This window comes from Acromyrmex echinatior, chromosome 12 (genome assembly GCF_024713525.1).
Source record: "Acromyrmex echinatior isolate Ae372 chromosome 12, ASM2471352v2, whole genome shotgun sequence".
Taxonomy (NCBI): domain Eukaryota; kingdom Metazoa; phylum Arthropoda; class Insecta; order Hymenoptera; family Formicidae; genus Acromyrmex; species Acromyrmex echinatior.
The window spans coordinates 1434597-1459240 of record NC_141863.1 but is presented as its reverse complement, the minus strand read 5'-3'; the positions used below and the strand labels follow the sequence as shown (position 1 = coordinate 1459240).

The 24644-nt window shown below is 35.4% G+C and overlaps 3 protein-coding genes across 10 annotated transcripts in view; 1 reads left to right on the top strand and 2 right to left on the bottom strand.

The window, feature by feature from the left end:
• Positions 1–20505, top strand: part of HnRNP-K (Heterogeneous nuclear ribonucleoprotein K) — a 122129-nt gene extending 101624 nt beyond the window's left edge. For all 6 annotated transcript variants that reach the window (XM_087411897.1, XM_087411895.1, XM_087411896.1 and 3 more), the window contains 5 exons: positions 12781–12909; positions 14135–14600; positions 14835–14986; positions 15437–15606; positions 17088–20505. In XM_087411897.1, coding sequence (XP_087268023.1) covers positions 12781–12909; positions 14135–14600; positions 14835–14986; positions 15437–15606; positions 17088–17115 — 945 coding nt within the window. In that variant the 3' untranslated portion in view covers positions 17116–20505. The remainder of the gene's footprint in view (positions 1–12780; positions 12910–14134; positions 14601–14834; positions 14987–15436; positions 15607–17087) is intronic.
• On the bottom strand, positions 880–5052 carry LOC105143716 (cytochrome b5). Its single transcript, XM_011052177.2, has 2 exons — positions 3801–5052; positions 880–2577 (listed from the first exon to the last, which is right to left on the bottom strand). The coding sequence occupies exons 1-2, from the start codon at positions 4042–4044 to the stop codon at positions 2144–2146; spliced, it is 678 nt and encodes a 225-aa protein (XP_011050479.1). The 5' UTR covers positions 4045–5052; the 3' UTR covers positions 880–2143.
• On the bottom strand, positions 5206–9773 carry LOC105143715 (cytochrome b5). 3 transcript variants are annotated; one of them, XM_011052176.2, is made up of 4 exons: positions 9707–9773; positions 8600–8884; positions 7334–7620; positions 5206–6167 (listed from the first exon to the last, which is right to left on the bottom strand). In XM_011052176.2, the coding sequence occupies exons 3-4, from the start codon at positions 7605–7607 to the stop codon at positions 6013–6015; spliced, it is 429 nt and encodes a 142-aa protein (XP_011050478.1). In that variant the 5' UTR covers positions 7608–7620; positions 8600–8884; positions 9707–9773; the 3' UTR covers positions 5206–6012. The 3 variants fall into 3 exon arrangements, with proteins under 3 accessions (XP_011050478.1, XP_087268027.1, XP_087268028.1); XM_087411901.1 differs by lacking the exon at positions 9707–9773 and having other exon boundaries at positions 8600–9693; XM_087411902.1 differs by lacking the exons at positions 8600–8884; positions 9707–9773 and adding an exon at positions 7701–8593.
• Positions 20506–24644: the final 4139 nt, after the last annotated feature.

Genomic DNA, 24644 nt, shown 5'->3' with positions numbered 1-24644 from the left:
GAGAGAGAGATGGAGACGATAAGTGCGGAATCATGACAGAGAAAATTATGAGAGTTGAAGGACCTTGCGACCTAGAGAAGCCGGAGGGTTGGATGCGTTTCAAAGTTTCCGCCGGCGCCGGAAGTCGGTATGTAAAGCAGATGGCCGACGGTTGACAGGAAGGATATGCGGTTTTCCACATATGTCATTGTGGTCCCTCTCTTTCCCCTCGCGAGTTCCAACACGGACGTACATGCGCGAAGCCGACGAGGGTGGTGCGACAATGCGACCACTTTCCACTACTTGTTCGGAAAAGCGAACCCCCCGATGGCCGGCGTGTAAATGTCGACACGTGGACGGCCGCGGGCGTGTAACGTCCGTCCTGGGTTACAATTAGTGTCGATAGGCATATGACAATTACATAGAGTACCTAACAAGCGAATCAAACCAATTACGAATACAATGGAAGCTCTTCAGGTAACAGCTTACACGTTCATACTTGAAAAGTGTTTCTTGCAATACAATGTAAGTAGGCAATATATAAAGGTGTGATTGTTGTTTATACTATCGACTTCGTTTGATAAAATGTATGTGCTTGTAAATAACATACGTAGGTATCATTTAGTCTTAAATGGGTTCTGTCGGTTTCTTCCACGTTTTCTCCCTCTTTCTCAATTTGTTTCACATGTTACGTTTGCATGCATTGTTTAAATTCTTACACTCCAATTAACCACCTGACACTTGATTTTTTTTCCATTAAAATACTCTTATACAATAGTGATCCTCCGAACATCCGCGATTCATTCATTTGTATTTTCTTGTGGAAAAACGAATGAGAAACATTCTGGGTTATGAAAATTCATGATCTCTTTAGTGGTCGTTATATACAGTTTACAACAATTTATAGGAATAGAAAGTGGGATGTATAATTTATTCTATCGCGGAAAAGTTTTATAAGTGTCTAGAAAACAAATTACAATCAGTGTATCTTATGATGAACAAACAACAGGTTTATCATCGTCTATAAATAAGAAAAATATCTTGGATAACATAGTGGATATATATTTATTTTATTTGTTTAAAAAGTAAATGCGAGTTATGAGCGGTGTATCTCAAAGATTATGAAAGCAATATAGATTGAAAGCTTGAGATAACAAATTTTTTAAACAAATTTATTATAGATATACACGTTATTAAAAATTTATCGAACTAGTAAGCATAATTCAATGTTTAAACATTCTTTTAATACGCAGCTGCAATAATCTGTTCCGTTAGTTTATTTAATAGTTTTTTTCAAATTTTTTGTTACGATATTTAAATAAAATTTATATTGTTGACTAATAAATATTAATATTGTACATTTTTTCAATTCATTTTGAAATCATTCGACTTATGGTTTTATAATTCATTTAAAATTAAATAAAAGATATTTATTTCAATATAATTGATTCTTAATTTTTTAAAACTGACATATTACCAATGGTTTTAATTAAAATCAAATTAATTTGTCAGATTCGCATATGCAACGCAGGCTGCTTTGAATTAAAGCAATTTGCAACTTACACACACAGACAGAATAACATCGTAGATAAAACCAGTTAAAACTTGTTTTGTGACTCGTATAATAAAATCGCTTGATTTAACGATTAAAGTTAATCCATGGAAACATGTTCTAATTTCATTTAAAAATCGCTGACTGCTTTAAAAATTGACGTTTCTAAATATAATCTTAGCGATTAATTTTAATTTTATATAATATGTATAGAAAAATCATTTCAATAGAATTAACACATGCATTCCGATAAAATTAACAACTTTTTACATTGACAATATAACATTGATCAAACATTAATATATAACGCTCATATATAACGACGATTCGATATATATTAGGTCATCTAAAAAGTATCCGCGGTTTTTTGTCACTAGATGTGCGTTGATGATCATATATCTAGTGACAAAAGTACCGCGGATACTTTTTAGATGACCCAATATATTAAATAAAACTTTCGGAGAAGTTAATTATTGAAATACCCTCCTGGAGACCACAGAGGCATTAGAGACATACAAGAACATTTTTTCGTTCTAGTACCTTTCTCTATCACATGTCACACTGTTACTGTCACGGTCACAGCATTTTCCCGAATTAATTCCAACGGATCGGTTAATACACGTAAAAAAAGAGGACCGCTACGAGCGCGATTCCACCCATGAGTAGATAAGAAGACAGGCTGAATCCTTGAACGTTCTTTTCCGTTTCCTTCACGTATCCCGATGTCCAGCCTTTTTTCGGCAGTTTGTTCATCCTTTCCGAATCAGCGATTACACCGACCTGGTACGTCTTCATCAGTTCCATCGCGTCTTTCGAATGCCCGACGTCGTCGAAGTCTTCGGAAGCGTCTATGCCTTTGTGTTCCAATAGGATCTCCTCTCCACCCGGATGCTCATTGAGAAAGCTGCGGACGTTGTATACTTTGTCGTGCAAGATGAAAAGGACTTTATCCTTATCGTCGTTTTTTTTTATCTCGTTCCGCGTGAATACTTTCATTTCTGCCATGTCTCGATGACCTTTCGCTTTTTCTTCTTTGTACAGTCGATCTAAAAGAAAAGAGAACTTATTAAAATTGTTTTCGTCGTAGCTTCGACATTACATAAGTAAAATGTTTTTTCCTCTCGCGTAACGCAAGAATGAGTTTGATGACTATCACAAAGATACGATCTTATCCTTTTAAATTGTGTAAGAATGAAATCACGTAATCCACGTATTTGACCGATACGGTTTACCGAACGCTTAGTTTTAGAAAGGTTAATTGTATAGTGAGTCAATAAGTTTTGCGAGTAACGCAATTATAAATAAATTTAGAAATACGACGTCATGTACGCGTTAAGATCATCATGGCATTTCAACGTGCCACGAGTAGTTCAATGCAATCATGACGAGGTCAGCAGAGTGAGATTACATAACGAGTATTCACTTGGTTACCACAGCAATCAAAGTTCGACTATGCTGCAGAATTGTTTTTTAAGATTATTATATTCTTATTATATACTTGAGTGAGATAATGACGTTTTCAAATGACTTGTCACATTACTTCAGATATATCGAACGTAGCAAACAAACATCCATGTCATGCGATCATTAAATCTAACAATATTAATGACACAGTAAATAGTCTATTCCTACATATTTTCGTTATCTAATCATCCGCTTAAATAGATAATGTCGTAGCATTATCGCTATGCGTTTTCGACAAACAACGTTTCTACGGAGTCAAACAACACGGCCCCCGTAAAAGTGAGGGCCATTAGTTTAATAGGTTCCTCGAAATTTGCATAGGTCGCGTAATTTCTCGAGTGCAATGCGCGGAAAGACGCACAGACGGCGGAAACGTTCTCAAACGGAGGATATTTCGTCAGGTGAAGGTTCTATTTGAGAGAAGTGGCAAGTACGTCTCTCGCTTTCCGTTTGCTATTTAGAGAAGTATATGCCTTTGAAGGATCACGGATTCAACCCTTACTAATAATCAAACTTTATCCGATCGCAGGCAGTTGAACGAGTACACTCGCGAGTTTTGCCATGGAAATATCGATTCAAGATGATGATTCGCAAGAATAGATCTCGACGAAAATATCTTCGCTGTCGAAACGACATACGAACGAACGAGATACGGATTTGAGAAGTGCGTCGGATCGATATGGCCTTTTCCCATTGTTTCTTTCGAAACAAATAGCTCTCATCGAGTCTTTGCATGGAAAAGCTCATCTGAGCTACAGTTGACGGAGATTTGACGTTCGCTGGACCACATACCTCCTCTTCGCACCTTCAAAGGGTGTGTTACGAAGGATAACGTCGACTTCTTTGACGGAAGGAGACAGATCCAGAGAGAAATGCAAGGCAACGGTACAAATGAGTCGTAGATGCGAATCTTCGCCGAGATAAGATGTCGTGCGAGAACCTCTCCTCGGAACTGCATTCGCGTGAGCACTACGGAATGCAGTCTGTCGTTCGTACAGTTCTATGTTCCCCTCCTTCTCGTTCCTCTCGTTGTCCGGACCCCACCGCATAAGCTCCTCGTGTTATCTGAAGGCCAGCAACGTTGCCAACCGCTGCTTTACAGCAAAACACGCTGACGCGTTAAATCGTGGGCAATGCCTAAGTGGCGGACTCGATTGGCTGACTTACATAGAAACCTGTGAGTCTAAGTAATAATATGTGCTTCTCATTTAGTGACACAAGTCGACACAAACATCAGTTTATCCTTTTTGACATTCAGAGAACAACAAAGATAGAACGACACTTGTGTCGACTTGTGTCATTACATGGAAAGCCCCTGATATACTGTTTTCACAAAGGCTGATTACAAATCCTCGATTGCTATGAATTGAAGTCTCGTTACAAGAAGTTTGTAATATTAGATTGCAATTACGGATAATCGTTGATCACTCAGAGTATTTTTGTTAGTTAGAGTAGCGATAATACACGCGCGATTTTCATGTATTTCTGAGGCTTTCGTGAGGTTGAGAAGATCATTGAACTGATGATAAGATAATTCTGCTGATTCAAATTTGTCAGTTATAACATACAATATACAGAATGTCTAGAAACATAATAAACATACTTTTCACTCGTTCCAAGAGAAGTAGTCTCACTTTATCCACTATATAGTTTTCGAACTGCAAGGAATTCTGACAAATATTTTCCATTTATTGGAGCAAATTTTATCGGCAGTATCTTATTAGATAAAAATGACGAATAAAAATATCTTCATTTTTTGTAATATTTGTTAACTTAGTTAATCAATTAATAAACATATTACGCGCGATATATATCCGCATAATTAAATTTTTTGCCTTTGAATTTTCTCGAATAATCTAACGGCGCGAAATCTTTCGAAAATTTTGTAAGCCGAAAGCACGCAATGAGAATAATAGCAATGTTTTTGTACAAAATTACTAGGTACTGTTCTTGTTTGTAAACTCACGTACTATGCAGGCATGATGCCCGATTCATATGTAAAAGCGTCTAGTCATGATGATGCCACATCAAAAAGATAAGCTTGATAGTCGAGCTGCTTGATCGCATTTTTGTACAGCATCGAACATTTATACATACTGTCATTTTCTTCATATATTCCATAATAACTATCAATTATCGTAACAACTAAAAATCAATTATTATAACAACTCAAAATTACCGCTCAGGACAATTTTATCACAAAAAATTGCTTCTTTTGGCATAGAAATTTCACTGTGTATTTTAGAATTTCATATATATTATATTATATTATAATATTATATATGTACATAATGTATGTCGCCGCTTGTACGATCAGATATTTTTCATTTAATATAATTTTCTATAATAATGAATATTTAGAAGTGATAATAGCGAAAGCTATATAATACATATATACCAGATAATACGTTTATCGTTATACATGAAGACTATCGCTCGGCCGTTTCATAATTTCGCTTATTTGATGCTTGATGACAGCTTTTCCGTATCCGATTTCCATATCAAGTTACATTCGTGAACGATGATCCATTTTGGACGAGCATTTTAAACGAACTTGCTGATATTTTCCCTCGACGCACGTTGGAATAAAGTTCAAATATATTGCACGCATAAAACACGTACCAAAATAAAATATTAAAACAAGAAAACTTACTAAGTTACGTAAGACCTACGGATTAATTTATTTTTTCGAATATTTTTTCGATATTTTTTTGCTTTATAATGAGCGTTTCATTACAAGTTGTATTACAATGTACAAAATTATATGGACATGATAAATGCAAAACAATAAAAGCGATAGTATTAATTAAAATCAAAATTAAAAGGAATCAAGCCAAAACATATCTATTCAGTATATATTTATATATATATTCTTATTCCTCTTGTAAGCATTAAATAACAAATTTTCAAGTAAATGTGTATCCATTAAAATAGTTGTGCAAGAACAATAACTTAATAGCTTCGAATGGATTATACATAACATTGCATATTTTGCATATTTTAGCGTTATGTTAAAATTAAAAAATTGCGCTCATAAATCCTAGTTTTCTCATCCAATAATAAATTATAATAGCATAAATTATGAAAGAGAACCACATGAATGTCGAGGACCAGAACGTCGTTTGTTCCGATTCTTGATACTGCCAATCTTCCTCCACTGGTTCTTTTACTTCTACAAATAAAAAAAAAATAATTTGTGAAGATCTTAGTGACATTGAAAAGTACATGATTTATGACTACGATGTATTCTAAAGATGATTCTTCTAAAAGCAACAGAATTAAGATATACGATTCTTCTACTAAGATCCGATTCCATCAATGTAAGATTAACTTTAATCTTGGTTCAATCTATTGTTTATCTTCTTGTAATCCTAGGAATTAGATAAAGATAAACAGTAAGTAAACTGAGATCAAATTTAATCTTACATTGGTGGAACTGGGCCTAAGAGCATAGAATGATTGTAATGTGAGGGTGTCAGGAACAGTTATTGTGCCATTATTCATTGACGTAACATAAATATGATAGAATGTTCTAAGGTCGACATTTGTAGTCGGTTCTTATTTCAAAACAGTCTCAAATAATGTCTTATAATGAAACGGTGATTAGTTTGTTGTGACATCTTAATTCGAAAATAATCACTTGGGATATTTTTACATTTCAACGGCAGAAAATTGAAAAATGTTGTAGTGTCTTGTATAATGGATATTATTTGACACATATATATTTTCTTTCATTTTTAATAATTATTCTTTACGAAAATGTAGAATTCCATCGAAAACCCGCAATAAAAAGTGCTGTATTAATTAAAATCTTTATCTTTTTAAAATACTGTTATAATAAATTTCTATTTTATTTGTTTAATATTTGGTTTCGACTTACTTTTTTTTAAGAAAATTCTGATTAAATCCATATCTATAATGTTCTCGAGTATATTAATAAATCGGAAAACAATAATATGTAATAAATTGTTAATAATAATGATTTTAATTGGAGTATAAAAATATCCCAGGTGATTATTTACAAAACAAAAATTAGTTAACTACTTCTGAGTTAAGATTGTACTCAAGGCGATCTTAAATAAAAGAATCGATTATGAATAGCGGAAATAACTAATAACTAAAATATAACTGTTAGAAATTGAAGAAACTACATGAAAGGTATATAAATGATATACTTATGTACATAAACCCACATTTGTCGATGACGTAAACATTGCGAATGTAAGCTCGACTGTTTACGAGACTTTGTTTATAGCGTATCGCGTTAAATTTGTAAGCAATGAATCCGAACGGTATTAAATCACAGTACAATTCAAGCGACCGAGGAAAAGAACAAACCTGTATTTGTCGTTTTCGTTTTATTATCGGAGCTTACACTATCCGTTATCTCTCCGATTTTGAAATTCTCACGAAAAATAATCGCCTCCTTACTGTGGCCGATTGCCTCGAAACTTTCTGTCGCATCTTGCCCCGCTAATTTCAGCAGCACTTCCTCGCCGCCAGGATGTTCCTTGTGGAACTTGGTGATATTATAGACTCCACCGTTTATCACGATCCATAGATCCTTGGCGTTATTGTGACTGGCAACTTCATCGATAGTGTAGACGTCCATTATAGTGATGACACTGAAGAAGAAACAATTTTGTAAACTTTTCTGTGAAGAGAAGTGCGAGGACCACGAGGAAATCTGCGAGGTGTCACGTACGAACGATGACTTGTGATTATCTTATTGACTACGTTTCTCTGCCGCTGTACGTTACAGCGATTAGATCGCTTTGTGGAAAACCCCCGAAGATTTGTCTTCGTGTCACCTTCGGACGACGCACGTATGTGTCGGTCTATTTTGACTCGATCTCGGTCGCAGATCGGTCACGCAGAGGAACACTTTGAAAGGGAAAACAGCTGGTATAAACGAAGCAACACGATCGCAATGACGACAACGACGTACTTTGTCGCGTTTTGTCCCGTATTCCCGATATCTCGTGTATTCAGAGAAATGCTCTGACCACTGCCTTCCTTTCGTTTCCGTCGCGGATGTCGACGATGAAAGCTAGTCTCTCCTCGTACCTGTCGCATTTTACGTTGCGACACGGTTTCTCGTACGGTGAATTTTCGCGCTTTCTCCTTATTTTTCTCAGCATTTCCGACAAACGCCGTGCGCGCGCACGGTGTGTAATATCGCGAGCGGTGATATCTTATTTATTTTATGGTCTCTTATGTCTTCGTCCAAATGTATTTCGACTGACATGGAATCTACAGCGCGTATTTCGTTATTAATATTTAATAGATTGTTACTTATTTAAATTCGCGTATGTGAATTCAGCGTCGAGAAATTTCCGCACGCGATGTGAAATTTTCAATTATTATCGATTGGCGATACATTCATCAGTCAGCCCGGTATGTAGAATATAAATTTTAATTTATTGATCGAAATGTGTATCGGCATATAGAAGGAATTTTTGACGTAGTAATCCGGAGGGCTTTGAAAGTCTATTGTACTTTAACCGTTTTGTAAAATGCGAACATTGTTTCGCTTATCCCGACGAGTTTGTGACATTTACGTGTCATGGGATTTATGTGACAGTTTATGTCGTAGCTTCTCACCTGATTCGAAAGTAGTAGATACGTTGAGAGGCAATTTGCGATTATATGTTTTAACGAGGAATACGCATTTTTTTCCCGTAGTGTTACTTGGAAGTCACTGCACAATTGCTAAATCAGACGAATTGAAGCCGCAAAGTGGAGCTGTCTTTCTTCACGAACGGTGTGTTATGAATGCGTATGACTTTCGTGTCTCCATGAACTACGAACTCATGAAAATGCATTAAGTACTTGAGGTGTTCACCTAGCGATGATTTGCAGAAAGAGTTACGCAGTAGACGGAATAATCTGAAAACATTGTATATTAAATTTATGCTTGTAAAATTTTATTATTTATTTATGAAAATGTAATTCTTTTGAGATATTAAGAGAATGTTCTATAATACTTTGTCGCGTTTTTTCAGCAAGTTTTTTAAGGAATATTTTTTGAAAAAGTGAGTTGATATTTTTGTTTAATTACTTTTGTCCCTTTTTTTTATTTGATATTGTTTCAAGTTGGAGAGATTTGATATTTTTTAATAAAAGATGTGAATAATAGATCTATTTGACTTCTACATCGTACACATTTGCGACAATTCCGGATTTCTGAGTGGATCTCTCAGTGAAGTGAAATTAAAAAATGTCGGAACTAGTATTCATTTCGCTCATTAAGTAAATAAATAGCTTTTATTTATAAAAAAAAGTTTGACTTTCTATTTTCTTGAGCTCTGAAAAAAAATAGAAAAAATTAAGTTATTAAGATAATTCTTTCCGATAACAGCCGCAAGTGTTCTAATTAAAATATTTTGTTTTTTAATTTTAATTGAAACATCCGGAATCATAATTACATATATGAATAATCGTCCACACGATGCGCAGAAATCAAACTGATTTGTTAATTATTCACATTTTTCATATAAAAAAAATAACAAATCTATCTTAAAACAATAATAAATAAAGAATAAAAGTAATTTTAAAAAATATTTATTCACTTTTCAAAAAAAAAAAAAAATTCCTAAAAATTACATAAACAGCCTGACAAAGTAAAAAACCTTCTTAAACCGTCCGCGATCGTCTTTCTCGCTGTTTTAGAAATTGAATTTTATTATAATGTGTTATTTTTAACTTCACCTTTGGACACAGGCTACTAAGATAATCGATTGACTGATTGACTCGAGAAACGAAATAAAAGTCAAAGGAATACAGAACGTCTTGTTTTATACGACTAAGTTCGTGTCCGACCAAATCATCAGCATAACTAAAATAAAATACGCTATTCGAAATTCTGTCATTGAAAATGCTCTATTGAAAAGTAAATATCATGCGATAACGTCTTCGACTTATTTAACATTTATACAATCGGTACCAATATTCTTTAGCCTTTACGTAAAATCATCCTAGTTGTGAAAGAACTTCTTCGTCGCATCGAATTGAATGGTACGATTTACGTTTAGATTAGTGCATGACGCCGCCAGTAATACCGTTGAAGTTTGTAAACTTGTGCTACGGATGCCGTTGCAACGGAGAACTATTAAGCAAACACGAATTTGGTGGCGCAGTGCGGTTCATTCTCACGAAATCGCTCTCGTATGGTTATCCTCCCAGTGCAAGGACTTTGAAGTCCTCTGGATGTTTGCGCCGAATTACCATAAGCACGTTACAGCCACTTTAATCTTCTAATACCAATGTCTTTACGTTTAATAACGACTCTCTCGTAGTCGCGAATGATATATAAATATAAAACTTATAGTTATAGTTTCAGAGAGAGTTATTAGCATACAGGTATAACATTCTTTCGAGAAGAAATTCTTACGCTACGCGTACACAAGTTGGCATAATTATGTCAAGTTACGACCTTGAAACTTGGGACAATTAATTATCTTCCTCGACTCTTGAATATTCAAGAAAATGTTCACTCGAAGGGAGAGGACAGAAATCTCTGCGATCGCGGCAAGTTTCGGAAGTTCGGAAACTTTCTGGAAAATTGAAAATCCATACAGCTGTGAACGATCAAGGGTGCGTGGGAGACAAGTTCGTACGGTATACATAATGCATTGTGATATCGATGTTTCGACTGGAATAATCTCACTTCCTCGCGAAATCTCACACACGGCGAAATCTCATACTTCTACTTCTACTACTTTATACTGTGCTATTTATGGCACATTGGTTCCTTCAAAGAACGATCGATTCACATTGTTCTCTTCAAGTTTACCGATATCGAATGTCAGAGGTAAGTTCAGGCGGAGAAGCGGAAATTTCTTTCGAGAATCCGCCTCTCTCTCTCGAGGCACTTCGTCCTCCGCAAAAAACGCGAGTCAAAAAGCGCTTCAGCGAGTGGCTTTCATCTTTGTCTTTTATTTCATCTCTTCGATTAATTATCAAGAGCTCATTTCTCATGGCAATTGGTTTTACTTTCACGGTGCAGAATATATATATATATAACTAACGCACTTGTTTCTATTTTAGAAAATTCATTTTGAATATTAACGCGAATGAAAGTTTGATATGTCAACGGTACGCTCGCCAACTTCCGGTGAAAATGATTCAAATATCAGAAATAATGCTGGACCGTAAGAACAATCCTTGTCAATCCAAAACCGTTGTTGCACACAAGAATTCGCGCCCATTCTCGTTTCTGTCGCGTCGAGATTAATCCTGCTGATTCGTGGACGTGATCAGCAGAATTAATTAATTCGATTAAAATCAATTTGGCTTTTTCCGCCCCCCGGCGCATGTCGTGTAAATACCGATCTGCGATGGCAATTCTCATCGATTTTTCTTTCAAATCGTGGCATTCAAATCGCTCGGATGGCTGATTATACAACGCGACACCGAGCTTTTATTTCTCGGCTCATTCTCCGCTTATGAATTCCATTGACTAATTATATAGATATCTACGCGAGCAATATATAGCCGTTCGCCAGTTATTCGCTGGTGATCGAACAACGTTGATTGTTTTTTTTTTGTTATGCTGGAACAGAATGCAATGTACGCGCGCTATTTCCTTTATTCTCTCTCTTTCTCTCAAAAAAAAAAAAAATACGTATAATATAAATTACGTTTGCGTTATCCCTTTCTTCGTCTGTCTTCATGTACTTTTCTCGATTCTATCAGTTTGGGGATTAACGCTGTATCCAGGTAGCAGATGTAGTAGGTAGTGAGCCTCAATATCGCTGGACTGTCCGCATCAGAAGCGTTTGAATGGATCTGCACGAGGCTAGCGGGATTTTAGGGAGTGGGTTGCTTTGATCTACGTAATTAAACGGCGCGATTTCTCCGCACAATACCACCGGATGCAGCACGCGTGTATATGTAGTATACGTGAGCGTATACTAGATTGTTATCTGGTTTGGATATTTCGCGTTTGAGCACACAGCTGTCGATGTTATCGGCAATTTTTCGTTTTTGCATCACTCGCATCAAAGCTATCTCCGCGCGTACATCCATCCTATATGCATCACTGTCTGTCAGTTCATCATCCTTCCTACCTCCAATCCAATGCGCAGAATTATATTATTTTACCTGCAACTGTAAATCTCATCTGTTATCATCGAAAGCTTACGAGTTATTTTACGACGCAAACGACAGGTGAAATTAGCTTAAGAAAAATTTAAGTGCCACCAAATGGTTGCACTCAGCCGTTTACCCTCAGCCGTCTCGATGTGGCGTGATCGAGATCTCGGAAAGTACAGGTAGACTGTTAAACGACTATCAGCACGCGATCTGAACATTGTCGTCTCGAGGTATTACTTAGAAACCTCGCGGCAGAGAGCGGGACGCAGATTAGTGAAGCGAGTACGAAAGCATTTCAGCATCGTTAAGTCGTTAATCAGGGGTGGGTGAGAGCTGTCGAGGAAGCAGATGGAGTATCACACCCTGATCGTGACTCATGTCCGATTGTCAGAGTAATTAAAAAGAGCCGTTGAACACGCACACGCAGGAGGGTTGAGTTACTTATTATACTTCGTTATGTCAGCGATTATTAGTCGAAGACAGAAATGTGAGATCTCGACATTTTTAGAAACGTGATACATTTTTATTTGCGGAATCACACATTCCAACTTGAAAAATGAGAGAATCGTCTTTTATATCTTTAACTTGTTAACTGTAGTTGCGTCTTCTTTTCAATGTAAACGCGGAAAGTTTCCTGAATTCTGAGTTGTAAATTTTGTCTAACGTACCCGAATACTTTTGTGTTTCAGAAAACCGGAGCCAGAATCAAGATCTATTCGAACACCTGCCCTCGCAGTACAGATCGTCTCATCAGCATCTGCGGGAAACCCACAACGTGCATCGAATGTATACGTGAATTGATCGCTACCATTAAGACTGTGAGTGTACTATGAGATCATGATTTTTTTTAAATAAATTTTTAATAGCCGTTGCATCTCGCACAAAACGTCGATTCTTTTTGTTGAAAAAGACATATGTTTCTTATATCATTCGAATATAATATTATTTGAATATTATTACAGTTTTTGTAGAAGTAGTTTCAATTTTCAATAGTTTTGTCACTGTTAGATATTAAAGACGCAATGATAATCTAATCTCTTGTGTTAAATAACATTTTGTTATTTTTAACGTACTACTCTCTAAATCAGTAAATAATCACTATTATCAGTGCCAAATATGCCACTGGTAATTAAATGTGAATTAAATGTGAAATCCCTAACCTTACCTAACTTGTATTAATCTAATTAATCTTACTTTAGTGAATAAACTCAATGAATGAACATGCAAATATCAGTATTTTAGGTATAATGCTCAAACTTTCTTTTTTAGTTGAATTTCACTGATTATCCAGTTACTAGATTTAGAGAGTATATATTAAAATGTTAATTAACCCATTTCTGTAATTACTTCCAAAGTAAACAACGTTTATATTAACGTATGCACTCAGTAAATAATAAGAAACTGAAATTGAATCAAATTTTTAATACATTTTTTTAGATTAAATTATTTAATTCTGTTGTTTTAGTTAAAATAACGACACATTGAGTACTCTGTTAAATTCATAATATCAAATTATACTTAATTTGAGTTATTTTTAATCATTTCTTGCATACATTTTAGGTCACCTCTGCTCCTACTCAATATATCATTAGCTTAACTTTAAAACAATGGAGGTAAACAATTTATTTCGAGAAAATGTATTAAATTTGAATGGAATGAATTTATTTTATTTATTAAGTGCGTACGTTAATATTGTTTATTTTAAATCTAACTACTGGATTATATAAATGAATTGATTTACATTTTGATTCACATGAAGTTAAAACAACAAAATGTCATTTAATTTAAGGGTTTGGATTACTTGTTCCTTTGATATTTAGCAGTGTAAGAATAGTGACGACCTATAAAAATAATAAAAAATGACTCAAATTAGGCATAATTTGACATTATAAATTTAACATTGTTGAATGAATTAAAGTTCGCTCTATAATACATATGTTGGATCATCTAAAAACCGCGGATACTTTTTAGATGACCCAATACAATACGTAGGAAAGCAATCTTTGAGGAAGCGAAATATAACGTTTAGTTTTTATTTTCCAGTCACCGCTAAAGGGTGTGAACAATCCTTATGATCCACACAACTTCGATGATTTTTATGCCGATGACTACGGCGGTTATGGAAACGCCGATGGTGGTCAGGGTAAGATCGGCGGATTTGGCGGTCCCGGTCGTGGTGGCGGCGGCGGCGGCGGCGGAGGCGGTGCCGGGGGTGGTGGCGGTGGCGGAATGCCGAGACGCGACAATCGTGGCGGTGGTCCGGGTGACATGAACCGCGGTTTTCCGCCGCCACGAGGTGGCCCACGCGGCGGCGGTGGCGGTGGAGGTGGCGGTGGCGGCGGCGGCGGCGGCGGAATGTCCGGCGGCCCGGATCGTGGATACGGCGGTAACTCGCGTGTGGGCGGCGGTGGTGGAGGAGGCGGCTACGACGGTGGCCGTGGTGGTGGCGGATATGGAGGTAGCGGAAACCGAGGCGGCCCACCACCCTATGGCGGCGGAAATTACAACGGTAAGAAGGAATCTTGATGATCCACTTAAACTATGATCAAAGAAACATCTATTTTTTAATCAGAAGACCCGAATATCCTTGATCGTAATAAAGATATTAAAATTCTACGACAAAGTTGATTAGGATACTGATGAGAAAGATCCGAGCATTCCATTAAATCGTTGCACATCGCTGAAATGTTCGGGGATTTGCGTATATCCGTGAAACGAACCGTTAATGTTTCTTTTGTCACAGGTGATGGATGGGGGATGCAAGGAGGAGCGCCCAATGGTTTGGGTGGCAGTGGTAACACGGGAATGGGTGGCCCTATGGGTGGAAACAACCAAGGCAACCAGGGCAACATGAGTGGAAACAAGACCAGTACACAAGTCACCATTCCTAAAGACGTAAGTCTTACTTTGTGTTTGTTTTATTTTCTAGAAAAACGTAAATATTCGTTGCATTAATTTATTTTGGTAATCGTAGCAAAAAATTGTATATTTGCTTTTTATACCGAAGATTCGAATTAAAATCCGATTAGGAACATTGGATTTTATTCGATCGTTGCTTCTCGGAAGCTACATCGGAAAGTAATAATGAATTATCGAGATTATCTTGTCAACCATATCAAATTGTAGGTCTCGCGTATATCTGTAAACTATTTAAAAAATGCACACAGAAATACATCGAAAAGTCATTGCGCTTCTATTAAATAGCTAAAGATTGAGAATAATTTATAGATAAATGTCTGCCATGTTTAATAATGATTATTTTGTTTGATTGAGATATCTTTGATTTTAGTCTATATCTATTGAAAATATATCTGATTATATATAGAATCTTATCTTGTCTTGCAGTTGGCCGGAGCCATAATTGGTAAAGGTGGTGCGAGGATCAGAAAAATCAGATCCGACAGTGGTGCTGGAATAACTATAGACGAGCCACTGCCTGGTAGTAACGACCGCATCATTACCATCACTGGGATTCCCAGTCAGATACAAATGGCCCAGTACCTGCTGCAGCAGAGGTAATTGTTATATTGACATATATCATATACTTACATTAAATGTAAAAATCTGCTTCTTATTTCATGTTAACATTGTAAATATTGCCTTTATATTATATTAATAAAACTTAAAATCGAACATGTTTATTGTTAAATGCGCTATTTAACAAAGATGGAAGTGTGTATGTGTGTATATATATATATATATATATATATATATACATATATATATATATATATATATACACACATACACATATATATGCTATATCTTGATGTTTAAGCATGTACAATTTTTGTAATTACATGATAAAAATTGCGATATAATGCTTGTATGACATTGTAAAATATATATTGTTATCATTTCATGCATCGCCACTTTGTTATAATTTTGCGAAGCTTCGCGATAAACATCTTGATGATATAAAAAGATAATTGTTAAAATAAAATCGAAGAAAGGATTATACTCTATATAAATAATATGTGCTATCTTGAAAATGTATAAGTAACTTCATAAATACGCTTGTGAGTGTAAGATAAAGTCGATAGTGTGTTAACATTTTGTGAATGATATATTTAAACTCTTCGATTTTATACACTGCTATTTAATATATATTGGAGTATATTTCTTCGTCATTGTCACGCGCGATAATAATTTCTCGTACTTCATCCGCTTTATAACCGATATCGCCGCCATCGCATCAGTTCATCTTTAGGAATTAACACAATCCGACTAACCAAACGATCGAGATGACTATAACATTCGCAAAGGTGAAGGAGTAGGAACGGAGAGAGACGGATGGAAGGAGAACGACGCGCTGGAGAAATCTCTAGCCCAGCGTGAGGGAAAATGGAGCACCGTTGTATGGAAGACTAGTGATTTTGTTGTTCTACTTTCGATGTAACAAGGAATCACTAATCATCCTACAAAGGTGTTCAAGAACTTCGCCTCTGCCTGAGACCTGCTTTCGGAACTAACACCATTCCCGCTGCGCTCCGTTTGCTCATCGACGCGCCGTAATTTCGCACGATTAAACAGTAACATTTTCTTCAATAATGTGTCTATAATCATCAAATAATTGCAGCTAAATAAAAGCTATAGTATTTATTCATATCCAAGTTATCTTGGATCTTTGATAACTCATGTAATGCGAACTCCATTTGTGATGCATACTAATACAATTAAGGCTTCGTGCGCTGTTGTCATTGCGATTTATTCCGAGTACGTTTATTGCGTCGCTCAGATATCATATATAAATTAAGGCTTTTTATATCGACGATTTAAATCTTATTTACGCAACATAAAATGCTTACATTTTTGTCATTCTGCGCTTTGTACCTCGTAAATCATTTTTAAAAAACTTCATAATGAAAAGAGAAAAATTTTAACTTAATATAAGAAAATTTGTCATTATCTCGTTTTAATTACATCATTTATTTTCTTCAATTTTAATCATTATGTGGTCTTTGACTAAAAATTCCGTTAATTTTTTCTGTTTCAGCGTGCACGAGAATGCAGATCATTACTAAGACGTGGTGAGGGATGCATTCGGGGAAGAGGGGAGCCAAAGATGCGCTTTTGTAACTTTTTTTTAGAAATATTTCTTGGGCAAACAAATACAAACGCTGAAAGTGGAACCTGAAACAAGTACATTTGACATGCACCTGCAGAAACGCGTGCAAGAAACTGGGATACTTCCGGCAGAATGCTGCGCACAGGAGAATAATCTGTAGAATTTACCACACATAACACAAATACACACATACACACACACACACACACACAGATGACACATGCCACACGCGAATCACCCTCTCCCAGGAAGATAAACGCTTGTGGTCGATGCTAACGTGACCTTAACATGGCAATCCTTTTTAAGGATGATAGTCGCCCAATGCAGCCTGCAGAGTAAATCGATTTACGAATCGAGTACGTTAACGTTTTCGATGTCGGCCTTTCTTTAGTATAGAATTCTCTTATTTGTATCGTGTCGGCCAAGCCACACGTACTGTCGATGTGACAGCGGGGGGTTTCAAACTGGCGAGCAACCGCATCATGTTCCCCGATGTTAGCATTCCCGAAAAAACGTATTTATCCTTTAAAGGAAATCCAAAGAATGATATTTTTTTTTTCTATCATAAATCGCGCACTATTTTACTGGGAATCATCGTGTATCTTCTTTTTCTCTTTTTTCGTTATTATTATTATTATCATTAAATCTTGTCTCTTTCACCCGACAGAAAAGAACGTATTTTAATTTCAAATTATATAGATTGTGCCAACGAACAATCGAGACGCTGGCGCGAAACAGCCAATTTGAAACCGTTAGTCGCGACTCTCCTGAACATCGAGATCTGACAACGCACACTTTTCCCATTACGTTTCTTTCCAGCTTTTTTGATAAATTCTTTACAAATTCTAATCCTATGGAAGTAAGAATAAATGCGCATAGAGTGAATGCGAGGGCAACAGTGTCGAAGGAACGGAGAGATCGAGCGAGAGAGAGAGAAAAAAATAGATTTTACTAGGCAAACGCAGGAAAAAAACTGACAAGTGTATTCGCAAAAAGAAACTGTACATAAGATCCACTAACGTTCCTTTCCCTTCCTTAATTGCTGCATACACCGACAGGTATGCGTTTCTGCTGTTGCATTATTATTGTAGTTAATATTAATTATTACTTTATGATTATTGATAAGAGTATTTTTGCGTTCATATTATCTCCCTAAATCTGTATTAATCATACCTTTATCCCCTTCAGTGAACGCGTAAACGTTCTTAGTGTTACAATGGGTAGAAATATTTAGGCTTAATGAAGAGATATAAGATTAAGGGGGCACCATCGGCGAAGAGTGAACGGTTACCGAATGATTTGATTTAGAAAATGATATGGATAAAACACTGAACACACATCTACTACAAAGTCCGTCATGATAGTAATATCATATTTTGGCCCTATATGTTTTTTAACGAGCGTAAGTGGAGCATATTTTTCAGTTCTTTTTTTCCATTTGCCAGTTTGTTTCTTTTTGTATTATATTGTACAGAAGAGAAATTTGCAAGAGACTTGCAAGACACGAATTCAAATGAATTAAGATTGGTCCGAAATGCTATAACGCTATTGCCACTGCTATATGTACATTTCAATAGATAGTTCGTTACAATTATCCTCGATGTGCAAAATTTTTACGCTAAAATCCTGATACGAAGATCCTGATATGCGATCGCGAAGATAACAGCCGGATTCGGCATACATGATCTCTGTAAATAAATACCTCTACTATATAGCACTACTTTGAAACGTGACTACTTGAACGGGAGTACCTTTTGGCAAATAGCGGCCGTATTGGTAATTTTCCAAGTGCAATTAAAAACGATTGTACTAAAAAAAAAAAGCATTATTTAGCCATTTGTGCGATCGTAATTACGAAAGCTTCGCCCTGAATAGTCGATTTTAATACTCGAGCGAGTGTGTCCCAACATGATTAAGTGATGTCACCCTTGAACCCGCATTCATTAGAGGATTGAATTGTTATAATGTATGCCGGGCTATATTAAGCTAGTACAACCTTTTTGACGGATAAGACGATAAAAAGGATCAAATATGATCAGCATAATAATAATAACATTCTAATCGCCGTTTCCAATTTTCTCGCGTACCGATGGTCAGCCCCGAATTAACTCGTAATACCCTTTCCTCTCTCTCTCTCCTCCAGCCCCTGAAAGTACATTTTAGTCTGGTCAGTAAACGTCACCCTTATCAGGGTGCCTATAAAGGGCATTTTTAAGCATCTTGACCGTGGACAATGTCCATTAATGCAGAGTTGTATCGACCAGTAGGCAGTAGGTGACGCATTCACAGTCTGTTACACTTTCGGGATCATCGCGCGTGGATTTGCATAGGTATACAAAGAGCTTGAGCAATGACACGCTTGACATGAAATGCCAAGTGAAATCACGATCCATGTGTAAATTCGCATATGTGATGGACTTTACAGATTTAGAGATCTCCCATTATTTTCACAACAAAATTCCGGTCGACTGTTCACAGAGGGACGAGCGCGATTGCACGTGACGAGATTTCCTAATTCTGTTGTTTTTCTCCCTTTTGTTAGTTACTTTTCGGTATCATTGTGTTTCTACATCATTGTTCAAATTCGAGTGCGTAGCATCGAGAGAAAATATTCTTTGCGTGTTGTTACATTAGATATGTGTTTTGTACATTTATTTTTTTTCGATTATTTCCTTGGAGTTAGAGATTAGATAATATTATCAAGTAACATTATTAAATAATAATATTATTTCAATGTCAAGGAAAATAATAATCATAATTGTCGATCTGTGAATAGTGCCACGGAATTATCACGGCCCGAGGGGATCCTCAGAAGCAGAGGGAATCGTGGTTTCCCTTGTTTAAAACAGGAGTGCGAATGAGACCGCAAATAAAATAAACTACGTGAAATGAATCAAAACTATAACCGCGCATAGCTTCGTCCGCGTGTTATGCATTTTTCGTCTAACACATAAACACACACGTAAATACATACACTTGTTAATTGTAACCCATTTCACTACGACGAGGCACATAAGCACGCGTGAATGAATGACAGTACGTGAGGATGTATGTATAGACGCGTGTGTGTGTCCGAGTGCGTGTGTGCATGGGGAAAATATCGACGCCAGATATATAAACCGGTTTGTTGCAACTGGGCTTTGGTATCGCGAGAAGGTTGAAAGAGATAACATGTATAATCACAAACATGGGAGAGAGAGAGAGAGAGAGAGGGAGAGAGAGAGAGAGAAAGAGCGCTATACACTCGTACGTATCACGATTACGTGTACTGTATAAGATAAACAGTTTACAATTATTTGTAACGGATACTTTTTATTTGTCAAATAAAAGTTAGTACAAAGAGAAACGCTGTTATTTTTATCAAGTCAACCGTCAAATCGGTTAAATTAAGACCTATTGTTGTTTTTAACATTACCCATTGTGATTCAATATCAGTATGACGAATATTAATAATAATTCCTATAAATAAAAGATTAGAAAAATTATAAAAGTTCTTTGTAAACAAAAGTAACTCTTGTTAAATTGCAATAAAGATGTAAAATACTTTCCGTCTCAAACTTTTATAGATATATCTAGATAAATGTATGAAATATGTCGCTCTTTTAAAAAGAGTGATAGCCGTACGTTTCATTTATTTAGTAAAGAAATTAGCCGAGTAATTAGAATTACGATAGTGCATACAATTTTAGCCTTATATATATATATATATATATATATGTATATATATATCAATATTTTGATCTGAATGTACGATGAATTTGTTACATTTTAAAAGCGATTCTTTTCACTTACTCATCAGAAAACTGGTCCAATGTAATAGATATCTTAAATTATAGTTTTATGAATTGGAATATTCCATGTAAAATTCGCGACCTTCGCGAGCACATAATCAAAATAGAGTGGACGTTCAGGTGAATATATTACTGGGACTTTAATATCATTTCATTAAATTTACTTAGAGATAATGATAGAAAATTAAATATGCAGCGAGTTGGAAATGAAAAGTAGCCGCTGGCTAAAGAAATTGCAGTACGAGTCCAGCAATATATGCAGTCATTCAGTAGTTCCCTTGACAAACAGTTTGTTTTCTATAAGCATTAACTTAGCTCCAAAAAACATGACGCCACATTGGAAAAGGAAATCCAGAATTGACAGTGTAAAGCGTGGTGAGATACTAACATTATTTTAATTTATTAATATATACAGTCTGGAATTTAAATGTCAATATTTTGGGAACGTGTAGGGGATCGATAAACTAAGAAAAAAGTCCTGTAGAGATATGCTTTTGCTTTGTTTTGAAGAAAATCGCAAAAATAGAAAAAAAAGTAATTTTCATTTTTGTTTTCATTTCTTTGTTTTATTTCATTTTTATACTTTCTCATTACTTACTGTTGTATTTATTCACTTGCTTAATGTAGATATTGTTCAAAATGTTGGCCTCTTGCAGCAACGCAAGCGTTGCATCTAGGACAGCTCGTTGTTGCAACTAAACACTGATCTGGCGATATTTAGTGCACTGCAGCCTCGATTCGATTTCTCAATTGTTTTCTTGCGTTGATTGACGACGAATAAAGTTCCTGCTTCAGGACTCCCTCACACAAAGAAGTCCAGATCAGAGTATCAGATCAGGTGGTCGAGATGGCCAAGATACTACTTCTTCACGTCCAATTCGTTGTGGAAAATGTCTGTCTAGTTAAGTCTGTCTAGTTTGAGTAATTCTGCCATAATGAGCTGGACATCCATCGAGTTGAAACTACATTTCAATCCGTTGCTGCAGATGGATGTCTTCTAAATAATCAAAGAAGTCAATTTCCAAAAAATTTATATATCTGGCTACATTTAATCTATCGGATAAAAAAAAATGGTCCCACTAGACCACTAAACAAATAAAAAAAATTTTTACCTGAAAACGGAATTATTATTATTATTGTTTTCGTGTATGATTTTAGTGATGCTAATATTTTAGAGGCAGTGCAAGAACGAAAGGCAGTGTAACTACGTTTTGTCTTTTTTGCTATTTTCTCCAAAACAAAGCAAAAATGAGCACATCTTTACAGGACTTATTTTTTAGCTCGATCCTCTCTACATTCTCGAAGTTTTGACATTTAAATTTCAGACACTCTGTATTGATGCTTATTAATATTTCAATACCGAGTTAGTAATTATTACTTCGCCAAACAAATCAATATTCATCTCATAATAGGATATCGCAAATGTCTGGCACACGTGCGGGTAGAAAAATACTTAGGCTGGTTTAATATCTATTGTAAGAATACGAGTCTGCATGGTTTTCGTTATATAAGCATGGATGGATCGTCGATAATCGAGAGTGTTCTCTGGTTCATGGTGAGAACTCTATAATCATCTCAAGAGTGCAAGAGTAAGCTCAGTAATATTGTTCAGGAAAGGTAATTTACTCTTATATTCGACAGGTTTGTATATTGTCCATCGTGTTCTGCGTTATATTGATGTTACGCTTGTGGGCCAATTACTCGAACAATCCCATAGTTACGACTATTTACACGTCAAATCCGATATGGGACGTGTCTTTTCCAGCCGTCACCATATGTAATAACAATAAGGTCTATCGTCCACATGCCGATCTTATGGCTAAGAATTTGTAAGATATTAATAAGATATATATTGTAATACATTCAGGTGTGAAGGGTTCATCATTTTCCTTCCGAATCCTTATATTAATAAATAAAAGATAAATTAGAAAATCAAAGTCCTTAAAAAAAAATTAAATTAAATTAAAAATTTTCTGTCTATCTGAAAAAAAAAATTTATTCTAAACTCGATAGTTTTGTTTCGGTTTTACTAATCTTTCCTTCAATTTTCTTCATAAAAACTACATCAAATAAAAACTATTTGATATGATAAATTTTCTATTTTTATCTAATGTGACAATTTATGTGCGAAAATTAGTTTAATTAATTTTGGATCAACGGAGTTAAATTTCCATATCCGATGTTATGTCCCAATTTTGCGCGATTTAACAGATACATGGATGGGTTCACCACGAACGACAGCGATAAATTTTTTTCATCCCTAGTGAAATTGATACGACCCGACAAAATTTCGATAGACAATGTGACTGCGAGGCAATTTCTCGATAGACTCGACATGACGGTCGAAACGCTCATGGAGCAGGTGAAAAAAAATTGTTTTAATGATTAATTTGTATTTCTAAGAAGATACAGATTAATCATAAGATCCGTTCAAATAGCGAAAAAAGATTCGAGTTAATAATTAACGATATCTCTCGCAGTTGATGCAGCCTTGCAGCGCATTACTGTTAAGATGCGTTTGGCTCGGCAAGGTTTATGATTGCAGCAAGATCTTCAAGACTATCAAATCCAAGGAGGGTTTCTGTTGCGCTTTCAATTATCACTACAATCCTAACGTTGGATACATGTAATTGTCGCGAGAAAATTCTTGGAAATACATGTCGCTTCTTTGACGCTACATTATTCTATATATTGTGTACATACAAAACATCATTGCTACAACATTTGCAATATTGCTGGAATATTACTTTGCTGTATGACAGGCCTATCCAATTTGAGTTCCGGAATCAAAACGCTATTGACGTAAAAAAAACCAATGTGAGTTTAGGAACTATAAGGTATTGATAAGCGTCACTTACAATTGGATGCATATCAACACTTTACAGTCCCCGAAATCTTACCTACATAAATTTTTTTGCGTCGATAGCTTTGTGTTTTGGCTCCGGAGCTCAAATTAGATAGGCCTGCTGTATGGGATGTCAAATTGGTGCAAAAGTTCGTATTTGTCGGATAAAGTTGCAGATGAAATTTCAACATAATTACCATCGTCTCTGTTTCATCTAGAAGCTAGTAAAGTTCTCTGCTTTAATTTTTAAAAACCTTTGGTTGTTTGATGATTCAAAGTGTACAAGGCAAATGAAAGTTAAGTTCAGTTAAGTGCAATTAGAAATAATATTAATGTATATTTAGATAATTATAATAAAATAAAGGATGGACCTCTTTTGCTTACATCTCATTTGTCTTTAGATCAATTATTATACTACATAGTATTGCTTATAACTCGATTAAATATACGCTTTTGTATACAAAAATAATAATTTCAGAAATGAAGTTACATTTGCTTATATATTATTGCTTACAGATCGATTGTCTACAAGCACTATTCTCTGCTTTAAAAAGCACAAATTTCTCTGTTAACACAAATTTCTCTGTTTTAAAATATAAATTCTTCGCTTTAAAAACAAAAATTACTTTCTTATATAATGTAATCTTAATTTTTATATATTTGTGCGCAAAAGTGCTTGCAGGCAGTCAAGTTGTAGGCTACAGTATTAATACATATAATTAATTGATCTATAGGCAATAATAAATATAGGCAATCAATTTATAGAAAAAAGTAGCCCTCTCTAAAATTAACACTGTATTAATTTTATTATACTTATATTATATAAATATTATTTTTATTTCTATATTG